At 47.2% G+C, this 25,009-nt stretch overlaps 5 protein-coding genes across 7 annotated transcripts; 2 read left to right on the top strand and 3 right to left on the bottom strand.

Moving 5' to 3' along the window:
* Positions 1-1,695: 1,695 nt before the first annotated feature.
* Positions 1,696-3,724, top strand: LOC120955413 (max-like protein X). Its single transcript, XM_040376266.2, has 3 exons — positions 1,696-2,158; positions 2,240-2,621; positions 2,730-3,724. The coding sequence occupies exons 2-3, from the start codon at positions 2,612-2,614 to the stop codon at positions 3,452-3,454; spliced, it is 735 nt and encodes a 244-aa protein (XP_040232200.1). The 5' UTR covers positions 1,696-2,158; positions 2,240-2,611; the 3' UTR covers positions 3,455-3,724.
* An 88-nt stretch (positions 3,725-3,812) lies between these two features.
* Positions 3,813-7,773, bottom strand: LOC120955379 (tRNA:m(4)X modification enzyme TRM13 homolog). Its single transcript, XM_040376211.2, has one exon. The coding sequence runs from the start codon at positions 7,663-7,665 to the stop codon at positions 6,367-6,369; it is 1,299 nt and encodes a 432-aa protein (XP_040232145.2). The 5' UTR covers positions 7,666-7,773; the 3' UTR covers positions 3,813-6,366.
* A 2,076-nt stretch (positions 7,774-9,849) lies between these two features.
* Positions 9,850-10,881, top strand: LOC120955417 (uncharacterized). The gene is made up of 2 exons (XM_040376280.2): positions 9,850-10,428; positions 10,495-10,881. Exons 1-2 carry the CDS (start codon positions 10,234-10,236, stop codon positions 10,846-10,848), a joined length of 549 nt encoding a protein of 182 aa, XP_040232214.2. The 5' UTR covers positions 9,850-10,233; the 3' UTR covers positions 10,849-10,881.
* LOC120955387 (aminoacylase-1A-like) lies at positions 10,865-12,902 on the bottom strand. The gene is made up of 4 exons (XM_040376223.2): positions 12,504-12,902; positions 11,774-12,262; positions 11,508-11,695; positions 10,865-11,398 (listed from the first exon to the last, which is right to left on the bottom strand). The coding sequence occupies exons 1-4, from the start codon at positions 12,619-12,621 to the stop codon at positions 10,964-10,966; spliced, it is 1,230 nt and encodes a 409-aa protein (XP_040232157.1). The 5' UTR covers positions 12,622-12,902; the 3' UTR covers positions 10,865-10,963.
* Positions 12,903-14,523: 1,621 nt separating this feature from the next.
* Positions 14,524-23,853, bottom strand: LOC120955396 (DDB1- and CUL4-associated factor 7). 3 transcript variants are annotated; one of them, XM_040376236.2, is made up of 4 exons: positions 23,678-23,853; positions 22,321-22,668; positions 21,504-21,941; positions 14,524-20,094 (listed from the first exon to the last, which is right to left on the bottom strand). In XM_040376236.2, exons 3-4 carry the CDS (start codon positions 21,692-21,694, stop codon positions 19,251-19,253), a joined length of 1,035 nt encoding a protein of 344 aa, XP_040232170.1. In that variant the 5' UTR covers positions 21,695-21,941; positions 22,321-22,668; positions 23,678-23,853; the 3' UTR covers positions 14,524-19,250. The 3 variants fall into 3 exon arrangements, with proteins under 3 accessions (XP_040232170.1, XP_040232179.1, XP_040232187.1); XM_040376245.2 differs by lacking the exon at positions 23,678-23,853 and adding an exon at positions 23,547-23,671; XM_040376253.2 differs by lacking the exon at positions 23,678-23,853 and adding an exon at positions 22,745-23,540.
* Positions 23,854-25,009: the final 1,156 nt, after the last annotated feature.

Raw genomic sequence — 25,009 nt, 5'->3', positions numbered from 1 at the left:
CGAAGCACATTGCAAGAAAAGGACAGTAATATAATGATGAGTTATTAAACGCAATCGATTGAGCCGACCTGTCGAGCTAAAGAGCTTTCCTTTTGTTTCTATGGATATTTGATTTCACAGTCGTTTAAGCTTAATCCGTGGCGCTTGAGTAGCTTGAATAGCCTTCTAAATTTCTAAGCAAAAATTAATACTAATAACTAATAATCAGATACACGGTTAATAACACCATCGACCATCATTCAATTATTCTTTGCTACTATACAAGTAAAATAATATCAGACCCAAATAGCCAACTCGTACTTTATAGCTGATTTGAGGCTGTTTAACGAAAAATCGATGTCCTACTTTGTGACTGATTAAGAGATAGACGGTACTTTGCGGAACTATGGAGCTTTTTAACAGGCACATGGTACTCTTTGAAACTTTGCTGCTGATTAGCACTACGTGTAGGGTTCATGATGGAACTTGAAGGCTTGTTAAGAAAGGGTACTGAACTTGGTGGAACTTTATAGCTGTTTAATGCATGTCATCGGTACTAAGTGGCTCTTGTCAAAGTGTCAAAGACTGACGCCGGCAATCATCTCATTGCTGCTGCACAAGCTAGCTATTGGTTAATTGAAGAATGAATATTGAGTGAAGTGATTGTGAATTATCAGTAAATTGTGTAAAATTTTGTGTAATTCATCAATACAAAGGATTTAAAAATATACACATGTGTTTAAACGAAAAAAAATCTTGTTGTTTATTTCATCGATGACGCTTGCTTGAAAATAAAACACAAAGAAAAATAATCCCTGGCACCGTGGAATAAGGAAGCTGCTTAGGCGCTGTTTGAAAGACCCACATAGAACTTTGATGCTGTTTATCTACTGCAAAAGGCGAATTCAAGCAGCGATCTTTAGCGTGCCAAAATGAGCTGCTTAAGCAATTCTGGCTATTTGGGGAGATAAGTATTTAAACAATCGTATGGCCGTTTTAGTTCCGGCAATGCAAAGCTTTAATGTGAGATCATGCAACAGTACAGAGTGAAGATGAATGCTATCAAAGCGAGAAAAGCTCCACTGAATGGCTGTTCATCAACAGATGGCGCCACTAGCCTTCTTATCTATTTTAATCGTTCCGGCAAACGGAGTCGTTTTGGATCTTTTCAGAAAAAAAGGAATAATTTGGGAATGAGAATGTGGTATTCGGTAGCAAATATGAAATACAGTCAATATCCGATATACGCTATTGTACGGGACCGAGTGCAATGGCGTATCTCGAGTTTACGCGTAGAGCGGATTCCTGTGGAAAAATAGTTTACACTACCGGTTCGAGGGTTGAAATATATCGCCACAGAGTTTTGCATTAAAGTTTTTTATTACAAAACAGGTATCTTTTGCACAAATTTAATGCAAAATGCTTTAAGAAGATTAAGGAAATTCAAAAAGAGCATAACATATTTCAAATAATTAAAATATTTGCAAAAAGCACATGAAGCTGTCAAATTTAGAGGAATCGCGTACTGCGAATTCGCGTACATCGAGTATCGCGAACTGCGGATAATTGCTGTATCGTTAATTTCAAGTTGCTGGTTTGTAAACCAGCAGAATGATAAGAAAAAAAATGGTTGAACTACAAATAAATCGGCCATTCTGGTCACCCTGTGGTTGAGATTGTTCCGAAAAGGCCTTTTTGCAGCTGTAGGCTTACTGCATATACCGTGGGTAGAATCAATTTTAATTTTAATTTCTTGAATATATTTTACCATTATTCCAAACCACGGCAAAAACAGTTTGTTAAAATACGAACCCTTTTTTCCTGCACCATTTTGTTCTGCACCTTTTACAAACCGTTTTTTTTACGCAACAAGCGAAACAAGCGCATCACAACAGCCACACACACACACATACACGTTGTGCAATCCCGACCCGATCAGCTGTCAACAGCCATACGGCAGGTTGGGGGTGCAGATTCCAAAACAAAGGCACTTTTCGCTTGTTTATTTTTCTCCGCCTCTGTTTGCTGCTGGTGCTAAATTCGCGCACCGTAAAAAAGCACACAAAATAAAACCGCACGAGCTGTGCCGTGATTACATCGGATCGGAGCATATCAAGGAGCATAGGTCGTGTGACAACACGTTTCAACACGTGAAGAGGAACGTGGAATGCTGGTTCTGGTAAGACGAGATAAAAATTCAAACATTTGCGTGAACTGTGTGCCGTTTTCTGCACGAGACGTATTTTTATTTTATTTTTAGTGAATCACCAATCAGTCGGAAGTGCTGCGGCAGTATGTAAGACACAGAGAGAGAGAGAGAGAGGGAAAGAGAAAGGGAGCTGTTTATCAGCCCTTCATTGTGTGCTACAAATAGGCAACCGTCCCTGTGTGTGAGTGTCTTTTTTCTCACTCTTTCCCCCTCGGTGCGCACAGTGGCACACGTCTTATCAGTTGTAGGGCGCCATCATTGCGTCGCCGTTCTGAGACACTGACAACAATCGAGGCGGTGAATTCATTGCTGCGTGATTATCGCACCAAAAGGTAAAACTACCTGCAAAAACCTGTGCCTGAACGCGGCAAAGCCTTCCGTCACGTCACACACCGAGGAACGCAGGAAAACGAAACGGGCCAAATGAACGACAGTAAGCTTGTCCGGGGCAGAGCTGCACAACACGTGCAGGCTGTTATCGTACACACACACACACATACACCATACCATACGCTTTACTTTTCCTCCGCTTTCCGCTCAGATATCAAGTACGAGATGGACATGAAGATGGAACCGTCCAGCCCGCCGGAAAAGGATCGCAACATGTACTCGCGGTGCTCGAGCGCGGGCAGCATCCACACACCGACCTCCTCCGCGCACAACTCGGAGGACGAGGAGGACTCGGGCGACAACAAGAGCAGCACGATGAGCTACAAGGAGCGCCGGCGGGAGGCACACACGCAGGCGGAGCAGAAGCGGCGCGACGCGATCAAGAAGGGGTACGACTCGCTGCAGGAGCTGGTGCCGACCTGCCAGCAGACCGACGCGTCCGGCTACAAGCTGAGCAAGGCGTCCGTGCTGCAGAAGTCGATCGACTACATCGGCTACCTGCAGCAGAACAAGAAGAAGCTCGAGGAGGAGCGGGCCTCGCTGCAGAAGGAGGTGATGGCGCTGCGCATCATCAAGAAGAACTACGAGCACATGCTGCAGCACCAGCAGACGTCGCCGGGCCGGACCGAGGCCCGGCTGAGCGACGATGTCAAGTTTCAGGTGTTCAAGGCGATCATGGACGAGATGTTCGTCACGTTCGAGCAGCTGCCGATGAGCGACTTTGCCGAGCTGACGTCCGGCGTGATACCGTGGCTGGAGGAGCACTGCAAGCCGCACCTGCTGCGGGATGTCGTCAACCGGATGCTGGCCCACATCACCGCGAACTGTACCGCGGACAGTGGGGCGCCCGACCTGGGCAACCGGGAGATGAACTGAGAGAAAGAGAGAGAGAGAGCGAGCGAGTGGTCGCACATTCGTTATTATGCACTGTTTGCTGTTGTACATGTTTTTTTTTTCACCCTGTATCCTTTTTTATTTTGTTACTCAATGCTCAGGAACAGTATTGGACGTATTGTCTGGGCGGATATATCTATACATCACAAACAAAAAGCGTACGAGCATGTTTGTTATACGTGGGAGGGTCTTAGCTGCCGACTATGCAATGGGAAGAATAGATTGGTTAATATATATACATACAAACGTAAATCGCAAAGGATGTAGGATTTGGTATTGTAAGCTTAGTTTTCAATTTTGAGCGATTTTCATTTTTAATAAGCATAGTGTGTTGGGTCTGGGCTTAATAATAGTGTTGGGTCATGATTAATGAATCTGAATGAACATTTGAAATGATTCAATGAATCTGAATTTCGATTGCAATGGGATTATGTGAGACTCATGAATATCAAACATTCATGAATCTCACAAGATTCAAGAATCGTAAAGATTTATGAATCTCAAATATAAATGAATTTAAAAAAATCATGAATCTCAAAAGATTCATGGATCTCGAAAGATTCACGAACCTCTAGGTATTCATGAATCTCAAAAGATTCATAAGTCTCCAAAGATTCAGCTGCAGAGCTTGAGTTTCTTGTTATTCTTTCTCGTGGCGTAACAACCTACCTCTCAAGACTTCTTAGCTAGTACCACGCAACCGGATAGTTTGTTTTGCTATGGGGAGACGGTCCCTGTGAGGCTTGAACCCACGACGTGCATGTTGTTAAGTCGTGCGAGTTAACCAATGTACCATGGGAATGTGCAAATTCAACATTTTTAAATCATACATCATTCGTATCCTATAAGATGCATAGGGTGTACTTTGTTTTTCTAGCACCTCCTCTTAGACCTATCGCAAATGGTTGTTTCTTAAAAACTGGTGAAGAAGAATATTCATCATGTTCATAAACATATCCACAAGTTGGTATTCGCTTAGAATGTACTTCTTTTGAGTTCTTCCGTTCTGAATGCATTCTGGCATGAAGATGTTTGACCATATCGCAGAAAGCATATCCAAATGTTCAATCTTTTTTGCTGTCCGTGAGGCTCTGCAGCAATTCAGTTGAATTCGGTAAGCAAATGTGTTAACCATATTGCTTCGCCTGTTTCTTCACCATAGAAGGATTTCCTCAATTCACATAACCTTTTCGATGGATTTCGAACTGCGACCACTTCATTATTTTCCGTTTTGTCAATAATATAACGCCTGAGTCATTGCAATTTTCATGACTTGCTTCTTCCGTATCTCCATCACAATCTCGACCGAACCGTTCGGTCTGTTTGCAATATTTGTATTTTTCACATGGTCAACCCCTTTCAGTTGATCTGGTCAAGAATTGGCTGTGTATAGTTTTGAGAGGCTTTGGCACCATGGGATTTCGTTCGCCGCTTTTCAAGCATTGGTGCAAGCATATCAAATTCTTATAAACGATCTTTTCAACTTGGAGTGTGCACAAAACCTTAAATTCACCCATGATTCTTACACCATTCCGTTTCACGGAGAACAAGTTCGCAAAAAATACAGGTACATCAAGACCGATTTATACTTAGTTTCTCCAACACTTCCAGGAATAACTCCAGACGAAATCTCCAATGTGAAATGTTCGCCCCCGCACACGTTGCACTCGTTCTTCTTTCATGTTAGGTTCAGAGGTCCAGAGTTCTTCGATATCATCGATCGGAAATAACACGACCACGAAGATTTGAATTATGTTTAATGAATTCGTTTAAATCCGCGACACACGACGTTAGAGACGTCAAGAGCCTATAACCTGATATGTTTTGAATGTTGCTCTAAGCTTAATTGGTCACGACTCACACTAACTGAAGCTGCCTCTGTTATACCCTATCCATTCGTAATTCACGTTCGTTCGTTTAAGCTGTAAGGCAAGTGTTCTAATGTTCTGTCCACGTGTGTTTTTTCTTGATTGATCATCGCGCGAGGTCATCTTTTATGTCTATCAGACATATTCTATTCTTACAATCGAAACTTTTGGAAGTCGGGTTTGAAATATTGCCGGGTATAACCATTTCCTGGCGGGAAATGGATCGATAACGACGTGTTGGTTCTTTTGAGGAAAAAAATGTATGCTATAAATGATATGTTTCCTGGTACGTCCGACTATTTTGGACTATTACACACAGATTCAAGTTAAAAGTTATTAATTTGGAGTTCAACTTAACAGTGAGTATGTGATGAGGTATCGAGCTGCTTACATACTCTGTATGGTTGCTATGAGTTACCATTGCCTATTCGTTTTCCATTATCCCTGTGGTAACTGGGATCCAACATCTCCAAATTAGCCAATATGAAAAAGAGAGATACCCTTTAAATTAGATCGGAATTGCTTGTTGTTGGATCTCCGAGAGTTGGTTTGGCGAATTTGATGACTACTGCGATCCGTGTCGTGTCCTCTTTTGATGTTCCACAGCAGACTTAAAAAAATTATTATCTTATTTCTAAGAGTAATCGAGAAATCTGTTACGGTCACACACAATTCCTCCTTTGATAGTCTAAGGTATGAAAGGCTCTCAAGTGATCTTAGCTAATAGACATGTTTAAGTATCGTGGCCAAACATGTTCCGGCAACTCAACCGATCTGCGTAGGCAACTATCGTTAAAATGAGTTCTTTAATTGAACTGTTAAGCGTTCCCGGCGACACTGAGTCTGGCAAATAAGACCAGAGATGACTTTATCTTGGAGATTCATGTTGTTCGGCGCTAGCCGTAACATTCTTTAATCGGCCGCTCTCCTGACGAGCGAAGCCTCCCCACGGATAGTCAGCTTGACCAACAGTAACAATTAAAATGTAACCGTAACCGTTTTTTTTTTAGGGTCGGCAGTACTGTTTTATTTCTTCACACACACCAGACACACATTCTCCAGCGTCACGTCGCTCATGACGTAGTACTTGAGTGACGCCTCGTACCCGTGCCGCTCCATGTACCGCAGCCGGGCAATGTCGAGTAGCCGTTTGCACCGCCGCCCGATCGCTTCCCGCTCCGGCCGCGTCAGCCCGCACCGGTCCGGCTTGTCGTCCTCCTGCTGCCGCTCCCGGCTACGTCCCGTGCCACAAACGGCCCAGCTCACCATCCGCACGATGCTCTCGAACTCTGCCCGCGTAATGCCGCTCTCCAGCAGGAACCGCTTCCCGGCGAACGTGCGCCAATCGCACCGATGATGGCAGCAGAGCGCAAACAGACAGCCCCGCACTGCCGTACCGCTCGTGCCACTGCGCACCAGGCAGCGCAGCGCCAGATCGGTAGCCGCACCGCACAGATGCTTCCCGATGCCGACGACGCCGGACCGACCCGCCCCGGCCTCGATCAGCTCGACCCGGTGCAGCTCCAGATCGGCAATGTCGGCCCGCACCCGCTGCACAATTTCGCGCGTCTCGATCTTGTTGTCCTTCTTGTGCCGGTGCGACGCCCGGTCGACCAGCAGAACGGCGGACCGGGCGAGCGGGGCCGTTTCCACGATCCGCGCCAACCAGTACGCGACCTGGCCCTTGCCCGCGCCGAACTCCACGAACGTGGTGTCGGGCCGCAGAAAGCCACACTGCTCGGCCAGCCCGAGCAGGGCGGACGACTGCACCAGATGCTTGAGCGTTTGCGGCCCGTACCCCTCCACCGTAAGCTCGTCGGCCAGGATGCTGTGGCGCGGCGACTCCTCCTTGATCAGCGGCCCGGCCGACTCGTACAGCGCACTCACCTTGCCGATCAGCTCGAGCAGCTCGGCCGGCGGTATGTCGGCCAGCTTCGTCACCTTCTCCTCCCTGCCCGCTGCCTCCGACTGCTCGTCGTCCGAGGAGGTACAGTTAATGCCCGGCACCAGGTACGGCTTCTGCTCGGCCGGCGGACGGGCGTTGCATATTTTCAGATGCTTCTCCAGCTTGGCCGCCGACACCGAGTGCTTCGGATCGAGCGGGCAGGGTATGCGGTCGGCACCGGAGGCGGCCACCGGCTCGGCGGCGGTCGGCTCGTGCTCCCCGCAGTACTCCTTCCCGGTGCCGACCGTCATCTTGCAGTAGCGCTTCTTGCGCTGGACGAAATATTTACACCGCACGGCTGATTGGGGCTGGTCGGTGGTTGATTGGAGTTTCGGCCGCTTGCTGGCCGTCGGGTCCGACTCCGGCCCGGTGTCACCCATGGCATCGAGCAGGACACGCAAATCACTAGGCACACAGCGGCACGGGAACGTGTGTTTTGGTCGGCAATGTTATGACGTTTTTGATCCGCACTGATCCGACTAGTGATGGGAAAAAGATAGCTTTTGGTCGAAATTGATTCCGGCTAGCTTCGAAGTTTTATGGATTCGATTCCAGATAGTAGGTCCGGAATCAGTTCCCGGAATTGGCGTTGGAATCGGAACCGACAAACCGAAATTGGAATCGGTTTTGAAACCTTCACGAATATAGATTCTTTAGCAAGGACGTTTGGACTAATTCGCTACAAATTAAGCTTAAACGAGCACTTGATTGCACTGTAGATGCCGCTTTTTAATCATCGATATAATGCTGTCTTTTTCTTGCAATGTATTTCGCGCCTAGCCTCACCGATCATAACTTCAATGGCTTTCTAACATTTCGAGCAAAAATCAAAACAAAATCATGATCGTGTGGACAGATCCCAAGCGCTAAAACGATTGGACCCAAATAGCCAAAATTACTTAAGCAGCCAATTTTGGCAAGCTAAAGATCACTGCTTGAATTCGCCTTTTGCATAAAATAAACAGTATCAAAGATCCAGGTTGTCCTTCAAATAGCGCCTAAGCAGCTTCCTTATGCCAGGGTGCCGGGGATTATTTTTCTTTGTGTTTTATTTTCAAGCAACCCAAGCGCCACAGATTAAGCTTAAACGACTGGAAAATTGAATATCCATAGAAAAAAATGAAAGCTCCACAGCTTCATTCGTTTTATCAATAGATGGCGTATTACAACTCATCATTATATTGCTATCCTTTTCTTGCAATGTGTTTCGACAAGTTTCATCTTATCATGACCTATATAGCCTTATAACTTTCTGAGCAAAAATCTATATGAATGGTCGTGTGGTAAGATACGTGGGTATCAACACCAACGACCATTACTCAAATCTCACTTGCTTCAGTGCTGGTGGTTTCCGTTGGAGTTTAGTATTTAAACAATCGTATCGCCGTTCTAGTTCTAGCGATGCATAACTTCAATGCGAAACCATACAACAGTACAGAGGAAATGAGAAAGCTCTCCTCCAAGCGATGAAGCTCAACTGGTTGGGTTATCCCACCAACAGAGAGCGCCACCAGCTTTTTCGCTATTTTTAGAATTCATGAGTCGTTTGCCGTCTGCTAAACGAAGTCTTTCTATATTCCGTTTAGGTAGAGATCTTGAGTCGTTTAGAAGCCGTTTAGTGATCGTTTAGTGGATTTGTGGCACTTGAGAGGTGTCTTCTTAGCGTTTGGCATGTTGCCATTTTGAGATTCAGTCTGACAACAGCCGTCAATATTTGTTTACAGGCAGCAGCCGCAATATCACGTTCTAGCGAGGCATAACTTCAATGCGAAACCATACAACAGTACAGACGGAATGAGAAAGCTCTCCAAGCGAGGAAGCTCCCACTGGTTGGATATCCCATAAACAGATGGCGCCACCAGCTTTTTGCTATTTTTAGAATGCATGAGTCGTTTGCCGTCTGCTAAACGAAGTCTTTCTATATTCTGTTTAGGTTGAGAGCTCGTGTCGTTTAGAAGCCGTTTAGTGGTCGTTTAGTAGATTTGTGGCACTTGAGATAAGGAAGCTGCTTAAGCGCTTTTTGAAAGATTCACCTGGAACTTTGACTGCAAACTACAGTGAAGCGCCGTTTATCCGGGCTTCTCGGGACTTGACCTCGCCCGGATAAGCGAATAACACGGATAATGAGTCGAATGATATATTTTATCACCAATTCCTGGTTATGTTTTGGATTTTTTTCTTATTTTTTGATAAAAATAACCCAGTTTTTACTAACTTCATGTTTTTCTAAAGAGAATATTTAAAATTTGCCATGCATTATAGTGTTTTTGTAATGACAATATGCTCTTATAACCGCTTTTTCAAATATCCTCCTCGTAACGCAATGTCACTTTTGTATTGAACTGTCATTTCTCAACAGCACGGATAAACGGAAAACCGGATAAAAGGTACCGGGATAAACGGCGCTCCACTGTACTTGCAAAAGGCGAATTCGAGTAGCGACCTTTAGCATGCCAAAATTGGCTGCTTAAGCAAATGTGGTTATTTGGGGTATTCCTCCCCCGTGTAATAAGCCTATCTTAGCAATTCGGCAAAGCCATTCCAATGTACTGGATGCTTCGACCGCTGTATTAGCCGCAAAGGTTTCAAATGTACTTGTAAGCGTTCTCATGGGGGATTCCGGAACCGATTCTGTGTCCATTTCTGGAGCTAATTCTGCTTGCAAAGGCGATTCACCATCCGGAGCCAAATTCGGAGTCGATTCCAGCATTGAAATCCAATCCGGAATCAATCCCGAACACGGTAGATCCGATTCCGAGATCTCGACCACTCCGATCCGATCCGATCGGCCTATCAAAACAAACGCGAACAAAACTGACAAACGTTTAAATAAAGCCGGCAGGCTTCACATTTCGCGCCCTAATCGTGCGAGACGCTAAACAGTGAAGCATATATATATTTTTTGTATTTCGTACATTCCAAACAAGATCACACATAGCACGCTCACAATGGCCACAGGCGACAAGGGCAACCCGGACAAGCATCGTAACGTGGAGCTGAAGGCAAGGCTGGGCGGCGAGGAGGGCTACGAGCGTCGTGTCGCGATCGCGAAGCAGCTGACCGGCGCGGACGGCACAGTGATCACGCAGAGGGATGTCTTCTTCCACGCCACTACCGGCCGGCTGAAGCTGCGCTACCTGGAGGTAAGCACAAGCGAAACGAGCCGAGCGAAACGAACTGATCGGCAAAACCTCCTCCCAACATAACAGGACAAACCGTCCGAGCTCATCAGCTACGACCGGTCGGACGTGGCCGGCCCGAAGCTGTCGCTCTACTCCAAGATGGACGTCGCCGAACCGGCCCTGCTGGAGCAGATCCTCGCCGAAACGGTCGGCGTGCGGGGGCGGCTAAACAAGCGGCGGCTCCTCTTCCTGCACGGCCAAACGCGCATCCATCTGGACGTGGTGGAATCGTTGGGTCACTTCATGGAGTTCGAGGTCGTGCTGGAGCCGGAGCAAACGCTCGCCCAGGGCCAGTCGATAGTGGACGAAATGAAGCGCTTGTTCGAGCTTTCGGATGCGGATCTAATGACCGGTGCGTACATTGACGAGCTGCTGAAATAAATGCTGGCTCGCTGGCTTCGCTGCACCCTCCCATTCGAGGATTCGTTTATTCGTTACTGTAAATGCTGTGGGTGAAGGCAAGCGGCAAAAACAAACAGACAGGCAGAGGAACGCGCTACGCGTTCGCTACGTTCGCGATGATCTTGCGATAGATACGGATGCCCTCGAGGTACGTGTCCGCCCTGAGAAACTCGTCGTGGTCGTGCAGCAGCACGGGCGTGTGGTTCATCGGCGAGAAGCCGATCGCGGGGATGCCGATGCCGCGGATGTACCGGCTGTCGGTGCCGCCGGGGAAGATCTGCGGCTTCACCTGCAGCCCGAGCTCGTCCAGCGCGTCCTTGAACGCGACCCAGTAGATGTTGGAGCCGTCCAGCTTGGTCGGCTTCACGTACGGGCACTTCTGGTCGTACTCGAGCTCGATGCCGCCGCCCGCCTCCCGGCACCAGTCCAGCAGCTGGTTCTCAAACTCCAGATGGTTGACGTCGACCGCCAGCCGAATGTCGAAGCAAACCGACAGCTCCGGCGGGACCACGTTTTCCTGCACACCGCCCTGTTTGGGGGAGAGGAAAACAAAGAGACGCACCACAACGGTGTGCGGTCAGTGTAAGACTCGCGGCTGAAGCTGCCCACCCAAACAGGCGCTGCCTTGCCAAACCCACCTTCATGAGCGTGATGTTGACCGTGGTCACATCGCCGATCGTAAAGTCCGGATTGTTTTCCAACCGCTTCACCTCGTTCTCGCGGAACCGCATCAGCTTGTCGATGATGTAGTGCGCCTTCTGCCCCGCCGTACCCTTGAGCAGCAGCGACCCGTGGCCCGGCGTGCCGGATATGTTGAAATACACATCTGAAGCGAAACAACGGGAACAAGAAACCCTATTAAAAACTGCCCGTTCGACCCAACGGCGCGTGCTACTCTGCTTACGCCACACGCTGCGCTCGCCGTAGAACAGCGGGTAGGTTTCGCCCTCCCCGGCGATGCCCTCGTCGATCGAGAAGCCCGCGTTCAGCTCGCGGAACGATTCCTTGTGCACCCACTCCATCATGCCGAGCTTGCCGCCGATCTCCTCGTCCGGCACGAACGTGGCGTGGATGGTGCGCTTCAGCCGCACGCCGTCCCGGCGCATCGCCCGGATCGCGGCCAGGAACTGCATGCCGACGCACTTCATGTCCTGGGCGCCCCGGGCATAGATGCGCCCCTCGTGGTCCATCTCCGCCCCGAACGGTGCGTGGGTCCAGCGCTCCGGGTACACCGGCACCACGTCCATGTGCGAGTTCAGTATGATCGATTTCTGCTCCGGGGCCGTACCCTCCCACGTGATGATCACGATCGGTTTGCGCGGGTTCACCTCGATCACGCGCACCGGCAGATCGAGCGACGCCGCCTGGCGCTTCAGAAATTCAACGCACTCGTCTGAAGTGAAAGAGCGGTGGGGTTGTACCGGGGATTAATAGGTTTTTTTCACCACCCAATTGCTACGGAAGGGAGGGGAGAGAGCGGACGGCACTCCAGAGACGGCACTCACATCCGCTCGGAATTGTTTTAGATTAAGCGAATTAGGTTCAATTTAGCTTGCTGCGTGATTTGTGTCAATCTGACGGCCTTTGAAGTGCCACCGCCCACCTCTCCCTTTCCACCATGCGGTTCCCCGTACCGTAGTTCACATTCGGATGCACCGTTGGAATGCGCAGATATTCGCGAAACAGCTGAATCTCCTCGTTCGACTCCCACTCCTGATACTTCTTGCTACAGTCGGAACCGGCCTCACACATGGCGAAGAGGTTGATTGATCGCGTTTGATATGTTGAAGCTGTTCACTGCTCTCCTTTGCGGCCGATCAGCTACCAGACGGGTGTAATTATTAATAGAAGCACAACAAACACAGCACTGTCACCCAAAACCAGCTGAGCTGCGGTGATAGAGCGCTCGGCTTCACTATCGGCACCGAGAGGAAAACTGCAAATGGTCTGGATCTGGTCGGTGCAAACACGTTTTATTGGACGCAGCGGGAGGCGACACAATCCCTCTATCCCCCGAGCGTCTGCGATCGAGTCTCGTTATCTCGTTTTTAGAGCTAAGCGCTCCCGCCAGCACCACCATACACAGTGCGAGGTTTGCATTCTCAAACAAGCCCTCCGCTGCTCTCGCTTACTCTCTCGCCTTGCAATTGTATCGCACGTTATCTCGGGAGCGTTGTTGTTTATCTGTTGTTGCGTTGGTGGCTACCCGCTCGCTTCCCGTTCCTCTCGGACTCTCTCTCATCTGTTCAGCAGCAGTAGCAGCAGAAGAGGGGGGGATCTGCTGAGAAGCTGGAACAATCGCCCATTTTTCATGTGAGTGTGTGGGATGCTCTCCATCGCAGCTGATAGTAGAGGCACGGCCAGTACCTAGACTTTCTCCGTCCAACTCTCTTCATCTCGTTTACAGGAGCGGAGACCTTACATATCACCCGTTTTAGTGGTTTCGTGTGCAATGACGGTTACGGGCAACGTGGCGAGAGTCTCAGTCTCTGATATCAGATTGTATTTTTTTTTGTTTGTTTCTGTTTGGCTTTGGGGACTTGCTTGCCAGTGTTGGAGATTAAATTGTTTGAAGATATGCACGAATCTGAGGAAGCTAGTACCTGGTATCATGGTACAATCACAACTGGCTTAGGCTCTGGCATTCTGAACTTCACCAGAATTGATTCTACTTGATCTGTGGACCTACATACTAAACTCCTCCAATTTCATGTACAATATTATCTTCTCAGACCTACCATACTGAATACTACAGGTAAGGTTCTGAATGATCAGGAAACTTACAGAAATTATAAGATGAGGAAAACAAACCAGTAAAAAAGCAACCGCTTTGCAAAGATCAATTTCAAGAATCACGACCTGTGATTCCTTAAACTGTATTGCATGGTTCCAGGCGACTTCAACGTCTTTGGTAGACGTGATGCCGCTAGGCTTACAAATGTGTATCCCAAAATCCCTGGAGCCTTTTATTACTTGTTCCTCGTGCATGATCGCAACGGTTTCGCAATTTATCCAAAACCAAACCTTTTCGCATGGCCTTATCAAACCGCTTTAAATAAGACTCAACGGATTGCTTCACTTATCGCCATGCAGATAGCGGTAGAACCGACGGTTCGTTGCTGGTCATGATACCATCCCAACAAGCTGCATCTCATCCTACTCCTTCCGGCAGTCCCCAAACACCCCCTCCGGTGTGATTATCCACTCGCAACTTGTTGCTCCGTTAAACAAATGATAATCCACTCCGGACAACTGGGGACATCTACACGCAGTAATCTCGGCTGATAAAACGCGTAACCAAGCGGGACGGTCGGAATGGGCGGGGGGAGGCGCATGTGTGGCGTAATATGTGTGTGGTGGCGCGCCCTCAACAGGCCCGGCAACGATCGTGAGAATTCAACGATCGTGTGAAATCGTTGTAAAAATGCATTGAGAAGAGAAAAACAAAGTCACAAGCAACCAAATCAAAACAAAACCACAACGGATAGAGCGAAAATACAAAACCACAAACTTGGAGCCGGCCTTGGTTTTATCGCAGAACGGAAGGAACGATTGCAAATGACGGTCTAAAAATATTTAAATAAATATATACCTCGGGGTCGTTATACGACGCCCCACGGTGTATGGCATTCCGCCGCATCACACGCAAGCACGTTGAGTTGCATTAAGAAAATCTTTATTTTAATCGTAAATTGTTACTCCTTGTTTTTTTTTTGTTTTGCTCTCTTTCGCCCAAATGTTCGTCCTCACCGTTTAGAATGCATTTTTTTCTGTTTAGCCCTACCGTTTTGTGTTGTTTACTTTTGTTATGTTTTATTGCGTTTTCTCTTTTTGTTTTGTGTTCGTTTTGAAGGACTATAGTTTTGTCTGTTTGTTGTTTGGCTTAGTTTTGTAAGTGTGTTTTTTTTTTCTTCATATTTTTGTTTTATTTATTTCGTTATTAATTTGCTTACATGTACCGGGTTCTGTTCTGGTTCCTCTTGGTACCTACTCTGCGCATTATAAATTATTATTTGCTTGCCTGGTTTCACATACATTCAAATTCTTATATTGCTATGCATACTAATGAGTTAGGGTTTCCTTTTTTTTTTTCGTTTTCTTCAAGTCGGCCCATGTGTCAATGTTGGTGGTGTACTACTGATTTTATTTTAGGCAATGTACGAACTTAACATACGTTCCCTGTGTGATCGTTAGCATCATATGTATGCATCATGGACGTGACCGTAGATGAAGGGATCAACTTTAGCAACAACAACAAAAAAAAATCCACCCGGCGAGTGGTCCAAAAAGCTGGATCCAACCAAATCAGCTGTAGACTAGACTAGAGATTTAAGAGAATTATGACTTAAAATAGCGTCGAAAGGGGAAAACCGAATAACCCACTCGCATCGTTACGAAAATGCGTTTTGACGAAATGCGTACAAATGTGCCCTCTCCCTCCCCCACGTGAGGTGAGTTTGCTATCGGTTAGAGTCCGAGTGCCAGTACAGTTCACTTGATGCTGTGCGCATTCCGTGCTCCGTGGGTCTACTAAGCGTTGTATAAGCAAAAGGTTACAATATTTGCTGACCACAACCACATCCTCCCTAGTCACGCTTTCGTCCGGAGAATTCGCCGCAATGCTTGCCTATCGTGCGATTGCCAGCTGCCAATTCCACTCTTCCGGAATCTGGTGAAGCGGCACAGTCAGTGTCACCGCTGTTAAATATTGGTAAACGACCAAACTGGGTAGCATAAAAATGCGTATAAACGATAAATACAGCGGCTGGAGGAAATCATAAAAAAGGGGTAGACATGAGGGAGTCGTTGATTTCAAAATAAGTTTAAAACAATGGAGCCCTCATATCCCTTCAAAAACACGGAGAAAGGTACAAACACTTTGACTAAAACACAAACTGTATTTAAACGCAAAAAAAAATGTTATCAGTCAGTTGATGATGAACAGTTGTATGTGAAAGTACTTTCGCTACTTTAATGTAACTTTCAGCCCGGGGCCGGTACACTATAGGTATATGCAGGAGAGTACACGTAAGTGAAGTGAACGTGAGAGTGGAAATTGATGACGAATGTGTAATGTCCTTGTTTGAAATGTAAAGCCAACATTTTGTAGCTGGTTCTGATTGGTTTGTTGTTTTGTTTTCTTCGTTTTTCCCTCCCCCCCCTATGTGTGTGATCAAAACGATGCCACCCCGAAAAGCATCATTGCTATACATTTAAGGCATAGAGCGCCCTTAGGTGTGCCCCTTTACGTTTTGCGCAGTTTTTGCTCGTTACAGTTACAGTGTTTTTGCCCCCTTTCTCGGGCCGATTCGCTTGTGTTTCACAACGTTTTTTCCTCCTCTTCTTCATCATCTTCTTTTCACAAAATCGTCCATCTTTTTTGTTGTAAGATTTCTTTTTTTTTTCGTGAGTCCGTGGGTGCACACAAATCTGGCTCGCCATACTACCACCAGCATTGTGTGTTGCCATTACACTTAAAGTAATCTTAAATAATCCACAATTATATGTATACATATAATCAGCTAGCATGGGTGTGTGTGTGTGTGTTTTTTTTTGCCATCCTATTATAGCACAACACCTTGCCCACTACAGTATTATATTAGGCTATCCTTTAGGTTCCAGACCACGTTGCATATCTGTGCGATGCACGGCATTACAGTGCAATAATAGGACGCTCTGGCCTTGATAGTAAAAATAAAAACAAAAAAGAAATATATTAACCTACAACACCCAATACTAGAGAAATATAATCCCATCGTTTGTGTTTTTTTCTTCTTCTATTCTTATTACTTTTCTTACGCCCATGTTTAAATAATTGAGTATAATGATACACCTTTGCAAGGTTTTCCGAGCTTTCCGTTCGAATGTGCACATCATTATTCGCCGCCTCCAACATGTTTTTCAACAGTTGTCAAACGTTGAATTTGCATCTGAATAGTTTTTCAATTCTTCCACATGATTTTCAACACGTCTCAACACGGTTTGCGGTTTGACAGTTCTGGGTGATGTGTTGAAAATCAAGTGTAAGAACTGAAATTTTGTTGTGATGGATATACAACATTTGACGGCTGTTGAAAAACATCTCGGAGATAGTGAATAATTATGTGCACATTCGAAAGTGACTTGGAAAACCCCGTATGTGTGTGTGTGTGTGTGTGTGTGTGTGTGTGTGTGTGTGTGTGTGTGTATGTGTGTGTGTGTGTGTGTGTATATCTGTTCATCAAGTAGATGCGCTTATTATTTGCTTCAGTATTACAAAGTGTAGTATTACACGAAAGGTACAGGGTTTTTCCAAGTCACTTTCGAATGTGAACTTCATTATTTACCGCCTTCAAGATGTTTTTCAACAGCTGTCACATATTGTATTGAAAAACACGATAAAATATCACAGTTCTTCCACATAATTTTGAACACATCTCAAAGTTGCATTGAGTTTGAGACAGTTCTCTTTGTGATGATGTGTTGAAAATCGTCTTCTTCCTCTACTGCTTGGCGTAACGTCCTACGCGGACATGCCGGCCTTCACAGGCTCTTAAACGTAAACACAGACGCGTATAGTCGTCACATCCTTGCTACAGGGGGACGGTCCCCATTAGGGACTTGAACCCATGGCGCGCATGTTATTGAATCGTTCGAGTTGACGACTCGACCATTGGATCACTCTTAAATTATGTGTAAGAACTGAAGTTTTCTTGTGATGTCAATACACAATATGTGACAGTTGTGGAAAACATTTTGCAGACGGTGAATAATGATGTGCACATTCGAAAGTGACAAGGAAAACCCTGCAAGGACAGCGCAGGGAGGATGAAACACCTGAAGCATCGAACCAAAACGGACACGCTTTCCTTTTACGGTTTGATTTTTCTATCGCTAGGCCGTCGAGTAAAGTATATAGCTTCAGCAGGGGGAAAAAGCCGTTGCATTTTTCTGTTGTTTTTGGTATTCCTCCAACACTATCAACACACAGGCCGTTCTGAAATAACCCCAAAATCGCTCAATGATTTAAAAAAAAAAGCAGCGATTTGGCAGGTTAAACCGTTCTCGGCGTTGTACCACTAGGCTCCACGCACACGCGTACTGGGGGGAGTGCTGCCCGGACACGCGATTGTCGAAAATTAGGAAAATAATTTAAAACAAAATAGCTGCCTATGAGCAGTACAGTGGAAAGGTTGATTGTTTTCGGTGTTCGTCCGCTAAAAACCCTCCCGTGTTTGCTGTTTGCATTTGCGCCGTTCAGTAATTGGAACTATTCCCTAACTGTATTACACCAGGAAAAGAGGGCGGCAAGGATATATGGGGTTTTGCGATAAAAGTTGCACATTTTTTTAAGAAAGTATTACAAAACATTTAAAAAAAAATCCTAAACATACACCTAACAAACTATGCAGCGGGGGTAGCACAGTGAAACCTGGACTAGAGAGAACCCCGGAAAACCCTGAAGGGGGCCAGTTAGTTCTAGCTTTTTAACACTACAAGGGAAGGTTTAGCTACGACTCCTGATTACACGGGTTGCTTTCGACAATAGAGAAGTATCTCCATTTAAGCAATAAGTAAGTACATAAAAAAGAAAATAATTACGATTGAAACGACACCCCCCCTGGAGGAAGGGTGCAGTGAATTTTCATACCGGATTGCGTATTCTAACTGTTGCACGATTATTCAAATTAGGCTCATTTGAAGGGTTCGCCGTTTGTCAGGTTTCCAGCGACTGCGGTATGCAAAAGCTACCTCTACGAAATATCGCCCTTGCCTTCCGATGCGTAAATGATACAGCACAGTGTGTTGGAGGAGGAGTAGAAGCGTGAAAGAATGCTTTTCCCGCCCAGCTGTGTAAGTGTAAAGCTAGCGCAGGAAGCTGCTTAACCTATACGTTCGTTCGTACACTCCGTGTCAAACATGTCTTTTTGCGTATTGATGCTGCGTAGAGGGGGTGCGCGCATTGAGTATGTGGCGGTGCATGGCATGATGCCGTTGTTGGTGTAAATAAAAGCTACTCTTTTCCAATAAACAATAATTCGCATTCAAATTCATTAGCAGGTAAGGTTTGAATCTCTCGCTACCAAAGCTAGACAATGGTGACACGTGGTTGTGCGCGCAGGTTGGAGCCTGCTGTAGCGCACAGGAAGGGGAAGGGGGAAGGGGGAGGGGGGGGGGCTAAAGGAATGGTTTAGACTCATCAAACCAAGCAAATGTACAAATTTCGTTCCAGCACCGCGTGTGTACCGCGGCGTGGATGTAAATTAATCTAGTGTAAACTAACCAAAAAAAAAAAAAAAAAACTACCTAAAGCATAAATTGGATAGTAATGGGTTTGCAATGGAAAAAAAAAATTGTAAAAACTAAAAACAACCGCTAAAAGCCTAACAGAGGGAACGGCCTTAGACGCGCAGTATTTCGCACGCCGTTTTGTAGCAGATCGCGATCCAGTCCGGTTGGGTGGCGCCCCACTGTATCTGGTTGACCTCGCCCTCGGCCGCGGTGTACGCGAGGATCGGGTCCTCGATCGGTCGCGGCATCTGCTGGATGTCCCAGATCAGGGCCTGGTGGTCGTCGCCCGCCGTACAGATGTGGCAGGAGCTGTGCGGCGCCCACGCGATACCGTTCACGCACGCGCGATGATTGCTGAGCCGGGCGACCGGGGTGCACGGGACGCGCACGTCCAGTATGATCACCTCGCAGCTGTCCATCGCGACCGTCGCGAGGTAGTTCGGGTCCTGCTTGTTCCACGCGAGCCGCAGCAGCGGCGTGTGGGCCGGATCCTCGTAGATGATGGTCGAGTGCTCCAGGTGGCGCAGGTCGAACATGCGCACGCTGCCATCGGCGCCGACCGACGCGAACATGTCGCGGCCACCGCCCGCCCGCGAAAACGCAATGTCGTACACCTCCTTGTCGTGCGCGATCAGCTGCGTCTTGACGTGGCCGGAGACGAGGTTGACGCGCCCGAGCGGTTGGCTCGTCTCGAGCCCCCAGATCGTGCAGGTCGTATCGATCGAGGACGTGCCGACCAGGTTCAGGTCGACCTCGTTCCAGTCGAACGAGGTGAGCGGGGCGCAGAAGTCACTGTTTTTGTTGTTGTTCAGCACGCACTCGAGCCGGGTGTCGGGCTCACCGGCCCGCCACAGCCGCAGGTAGTCGCCGCTGGTCGCGAGCAGATCCGGATACACGCCCTTCGAGTCCGGTATCCACATGATCTTGGTCGTCGGATAGGGATGGTCGAACGTGCTGGGAGAGAGGATGAGCGTAAAGCGGAGATAGGAATGTGTTACAGATGGAGCAAGAGAAAGTGCTTACTTGAATCGTTATAATTCTATATAAATTTATGATGCGTTCAGTATCTTTATCCGATTCGGCTTTTCTTGCATTTTCTAGCAAAGAAACAGTGATTTTGTGATTCAGTATCGAAACTCATTTGCGTGAGCGATAATCAAAATTAAAGAAATGCTCAATGTTTATGTCTTCGTAGGACATTTACGCCAAATAGAAGGACCGATCGTGATCTAGATGTCAGAATAGCCAAAAAACCAAAAAATGTATCCCGTACACGAATGAAATTGCTCGTGACGCAAGATCTTACCCGTTAAGTACGGTATTTGTAGAGCTGTTACAAAATCGTGATTATGTTAACTTCTATGTCAAACACCCCCGAATCAAAATCGATAAACTTCTCGTTCTAACAACTGCTACATTAGCACGCTGAACGAAACATAATCTCTATTTGGGTGAACCAATGGTTTAATTCATCTCCAGCATTGAATGTGTTAATGGGTGAAATCAGAAAGCTGAATTTGTTTGAATGGCATACGATGCAAACAAAAAAAATCAATATAGAGCATTCAAAATATGACGAAGCTCACGTTCATCCATCTGTATTCCACAATTCTAGGTACAGCAACGGCTGATTTTCCTCTGGGGAAAATGTTCGAAGCTGCTAAAACTTCCTTTTGACCACCATGTCATGATACAGGGTTTTCCAGAGATTTTCATAGTTGTGCGACACTTCCTTGACTCTATCGTATTGCAGGAGGTGAACAACACATCTTGCAGGAGGTGAATAGCAACGTTTAAATTCGAAACCGACTTGAAAACCCCTATATAGATTTACAGGGTTTTCCGAGGCAAGTTCCAATGTCTACAACATTTTTCATTGCTTGCTAGATGTTGACAGCTGTCAAATGTTGTATTTGCATCACAATAATGTTTGAATTCTTCCACATGATTTTCAACACGTCTCGAACTGGATCGAGTCTGACAGTTGTTTGTGATATGTTGAAAATCATGTGTAAGAACTGAAATTTTGTTGTGATGGATATACAACATTGGACAGCTGTTAACAAACATCTTGTAGGCGGTGAATAATGATGTGCACATTCGAAAGTGGCTTGTAATGCACCCTGTAATGCAACTTGTTGGTTGCCAAACCGTGACAAAGGCTCGATGGAAAAGTCTGCAAAAAACAAAACATCTTCTACAATGAAATCATTCGCTAAACGTTCTATTGCCTTTGTTCCTGCCGGCCAAATGGATTTTGCGGTCTTTGGCCGAACTCTGCACTACACAGCACTACAAAACAAAACCAAAAACAAAAAAAAAACTCGACCGACCGCGTTTGGTGTACGTGTGTGTGTGTATACCTTTTCGCGCTGAACTCGCTCGTGTCCTCGTCCAGGCTGATGATCTGCACCTTGTTGTTGTACTCCTCGACGAAGCTGCCGAGGGCGAGCCGGAAGCGCTTGTCCGGCCGCACCGACCAGTTCATCGAGTAGAGCGGCCATGGGGCGAGATATTTGTAGATCTCCTTGCGCTTGCCCGTCGTGCCGGACATGCTTCTTGGCGGCGCGGGCCGTAACCGGTCGTGCACGGTTGGCTGCTCCGGTTGCTGCTGCTGCTGCTGCTGCTCCAGCTGCCGGCGGGTTTCGTCGCCCCGGTGTGCGGTAAAGCCGGAGAACGAGGACGGGGCAACAACCGTCCTCGGCGCGGAGGAACGGATGATGCTCCCACTCGTGGTGGTGCACGCGTCGGCTAGGCTGCCCGGTGCGTCCTCCTGTACCGCCCCGTCCACCGGAAAGTCCCTGGAAAGATGAATGATACGTCGCAGGTTATCCATTTGGAAGTTGGCTTTTTAAAAGGCTTTTTGCTGTTTTTTTTTTTTGTTTGGTTCTAAAGCGAAAACCCGATTGCACGACGCGACGTGTGTCACTGTGCTGCAAATGCACCCAAATTCCTCGGGTGCAATGTACGCCGCGCGTACCACCCAAAGTGCATTCGAGTTCGTGCATGTGTGTGTGTGTGTGTGTGTGTGTGTGTAGGTGATTTTCCTGAACGCCCGCGATCTGATAACTTTCAGGTTTTTCATCGCAACACAATTAGAACTGAAGGAGCTATGAGGGGAAGCGGGAGCGGGAGAGGATATGACGGAAGAGCAGAACGGTTGTTTTTTTTTTTACTCACCCGGTAGCGCGCGCAAACCTATTTATATCGGGTTTTTGCGATCGGTTCGAACTTGGATTCGAAGCACCATAAATATCTCAACAACAACAAAAAACAGACAGACACACACACACACGCTCTCTCTCTCTGCCACGGCACGGCTCGGCTGCCCTCGGCTCTGCGGGTTGCGGGTGTGTTTGTCAGGTGGGTGCGCGTGGTGATGCTTCACTGTTTCCGTTGCTCCCGTGCTGCTGCTGACGCATGCGGTGATGCCTACGCTTGCGGAGCGGTACAAGCGACGAACGTACAGCCGACGACCGGGACCGGGACCGAAAAGGAGCAGGAAAAGCTAACCGGTCACGCTGCACCCTTAAAGGAAAAGTTGGAAAACAAAACATGGGGTTAATAATGGCACTGGCTAGAAGGACAATCTTTGCACTTTTACAATATCATTCACAATGACATGACACTATACTGAGCCACATCGAACGGCAATGTCAGACAGACAGAGGAGCTGTTACAGGCGCTGGGGGAGAGTTTTTCTTCAATGCCTAAACGCAAGCAAGGGAACAAAATGTTTGCAGTGTCCGGCTGTTTCCTTTAAGCTCGACGGCAGCTTCGTTTGGATGCCGCTTTTCACCACCAACAAAGAGACGAATCGAAACGCCCCAAAGTCGCTAGAAGCAAAACAAATAACAACACCGACCACCAACTGGCAACTGGAAGTAAATTCTCCGCCGGCAAGAACAAGCTGCCTCGTAGGACGAATAAATGCAACACACATTCAGCAGGCCAAGATGCGGATGGGATGCGGGGGCAGGGGGGTTTCACCGTTGATTCATCTTGTTTTGATCGTGCCGCCTTTGTCGCACACACACACACAAAAACAACAACAACAACAACACCTCACCAATGCGCTTCGTAACGGCGCGCGTGTGTGTGTGTTCGGTGGTGTTGGTTGATTGATTGTGACCAATCGGAGGAGGCGAGCGGGGGTGGTGGATCGAGCTGGTGATGGTGGAATTAGTTTTGCCGTTTTGTTGATAGTGTGAGAAACGTTGTCTGCCCCAGGCCAGACAAAAGACAGCCGCAATCGATTCGCACTCTTCCCACTCCCGGCTGCTGCGGTGGCGCATCCTCGGGGCGCATCAACCTCGCTCGGGCTCGTCTCTGGCCGTGGTGGAGCGGGTGGTGGTGGTGATGCGTGTGTTTGCACCTTCCACCCCGGGTGCCCCGGAGGTACGTACCGGTGCGGAAGGACAGACACTGTCCCGGCCGGGGGAACGCTTGCACGCACGCACGTGTGATAGTTTTCATTAACTAAAGTAAGTTTTTCACTGGCTATTTGGTTCCCTTTTTTGTCCCCCTCCCTTATTACCTTTGCGCTCTAGTATGACTTCACCCAGCCGTACCGTGTTTTTGACAGATTTCGCAACGCTTGACGCTTCGCACGCAGCGGGCAGTGGTTCCGGGGATCCGCCGCTAGGGGGCGCGCACCGTCTGCCGAAGCGTTGCAATGAAGCGTACTGACCGGCCAGGTGTGGTCACACCAGCATGGTGGAGAGTGCAGGGCCTACTACAGTGCAGAAATGTAGCTCTCGGACTTACCGTACAAATAGACACAGAGCGACAAAAAGTAGCTCAATTTAGCAAACAGAGCTACTTGTCTCGCGCGACATTTCTGTTTCATCCGAAACAAACGAATTATCCAGCTTGTTTACGACCCAGATTAATTAAAAACCCAGAAACATAAATTTGAACACCTTTTAAGTTTTTAAATTAAAAACATATAAGTTGACTGGGTCCAATGAGCTACTTTGATCTACGCGGAGTGAAAAGTTGAGCTATTTTTTGTCGCGCGAGACGTTGCCGCTCTATGTCTCTTTGAACGGTTATCTGTCATTGACTTGATTTGACCGAACGATCCGCTCGAAATGTAAAACCGAGTGGAAATTCTGAATGAGGAATGTAAATCTCAATCGTAAATCTGGCAAATGTGTTTCTCAATGTTATAGCGCCTTAATTGAATCAAGTACGGTTTGCTCCAGAGCTGCGTGGATTAAAAGTTGCAGTAGAACGTCCATAAAGGTCCTACTAGACGGAGGAAAATACTCTAATTTCTCGATTGGTACAGTAGAACGTCGATTATCCGGGGGCGGATTAACCGGTGGGCGGCTTAACCGTGCGCATAAATGTGAGGCTGGAAATAGACGAACCGAGATCGTCGCGGTGCCGCGAAATTCGCACCTTGTTTATAACAGTTGTAGAACAGTTGGGCTGTCAAATCTTCCGCGCCTCCGATCGCGCCTGCTGTTTGGAGAGATACCCAACTTCTTTATTCCTGAGATTTTCGCGGTAGCGCGAACCGATTGTTTTCACTTTTTCTGGTGAATTCGTTTGAAAAAACGTGTAGGGAAAAGAGTTTTGTATTTTATTTTGCATAAACTATGTGAAATAACCAATTTGATTCGAAAATTGATAAACATTATTTCTTCTTGGCACATTCAATCGTCACCAGACCTCGGATAGTTCCATACACGAACCGCGATTATCTCGCCTATCTGTCAGATTTTATAACAGAATTGACAGCTCAAGTCATACGCGATTTTCGCGGTACCGTGATGATCTCGATTCGTCTATTTCCAGCCTGACAGCTGTTCAAACGTACAGCGAACATTTGCAGCGATAGTCAAGTGGGCAACCAGATTTT

The sequence above is a fragment of the Anopheles coluzzii genome, chromosome X, assembly GCF_943734685.1.
Source record: "Anopheles coluzzii chromosome X, AcolN3, whole genome shotgun sequence".
Classification (NCBI taxonomy): Eukaryota; Metazoa; Arthropoda; class Insecta; order Diptera; family Culicidae; genus Anopheles; species Anopheles coluzzii.
The sequence above is the reverse complement of the archived record's forward strand: the minus strand, read 5'-3'. Positions and strand labels throughout refer to the sequence as shown.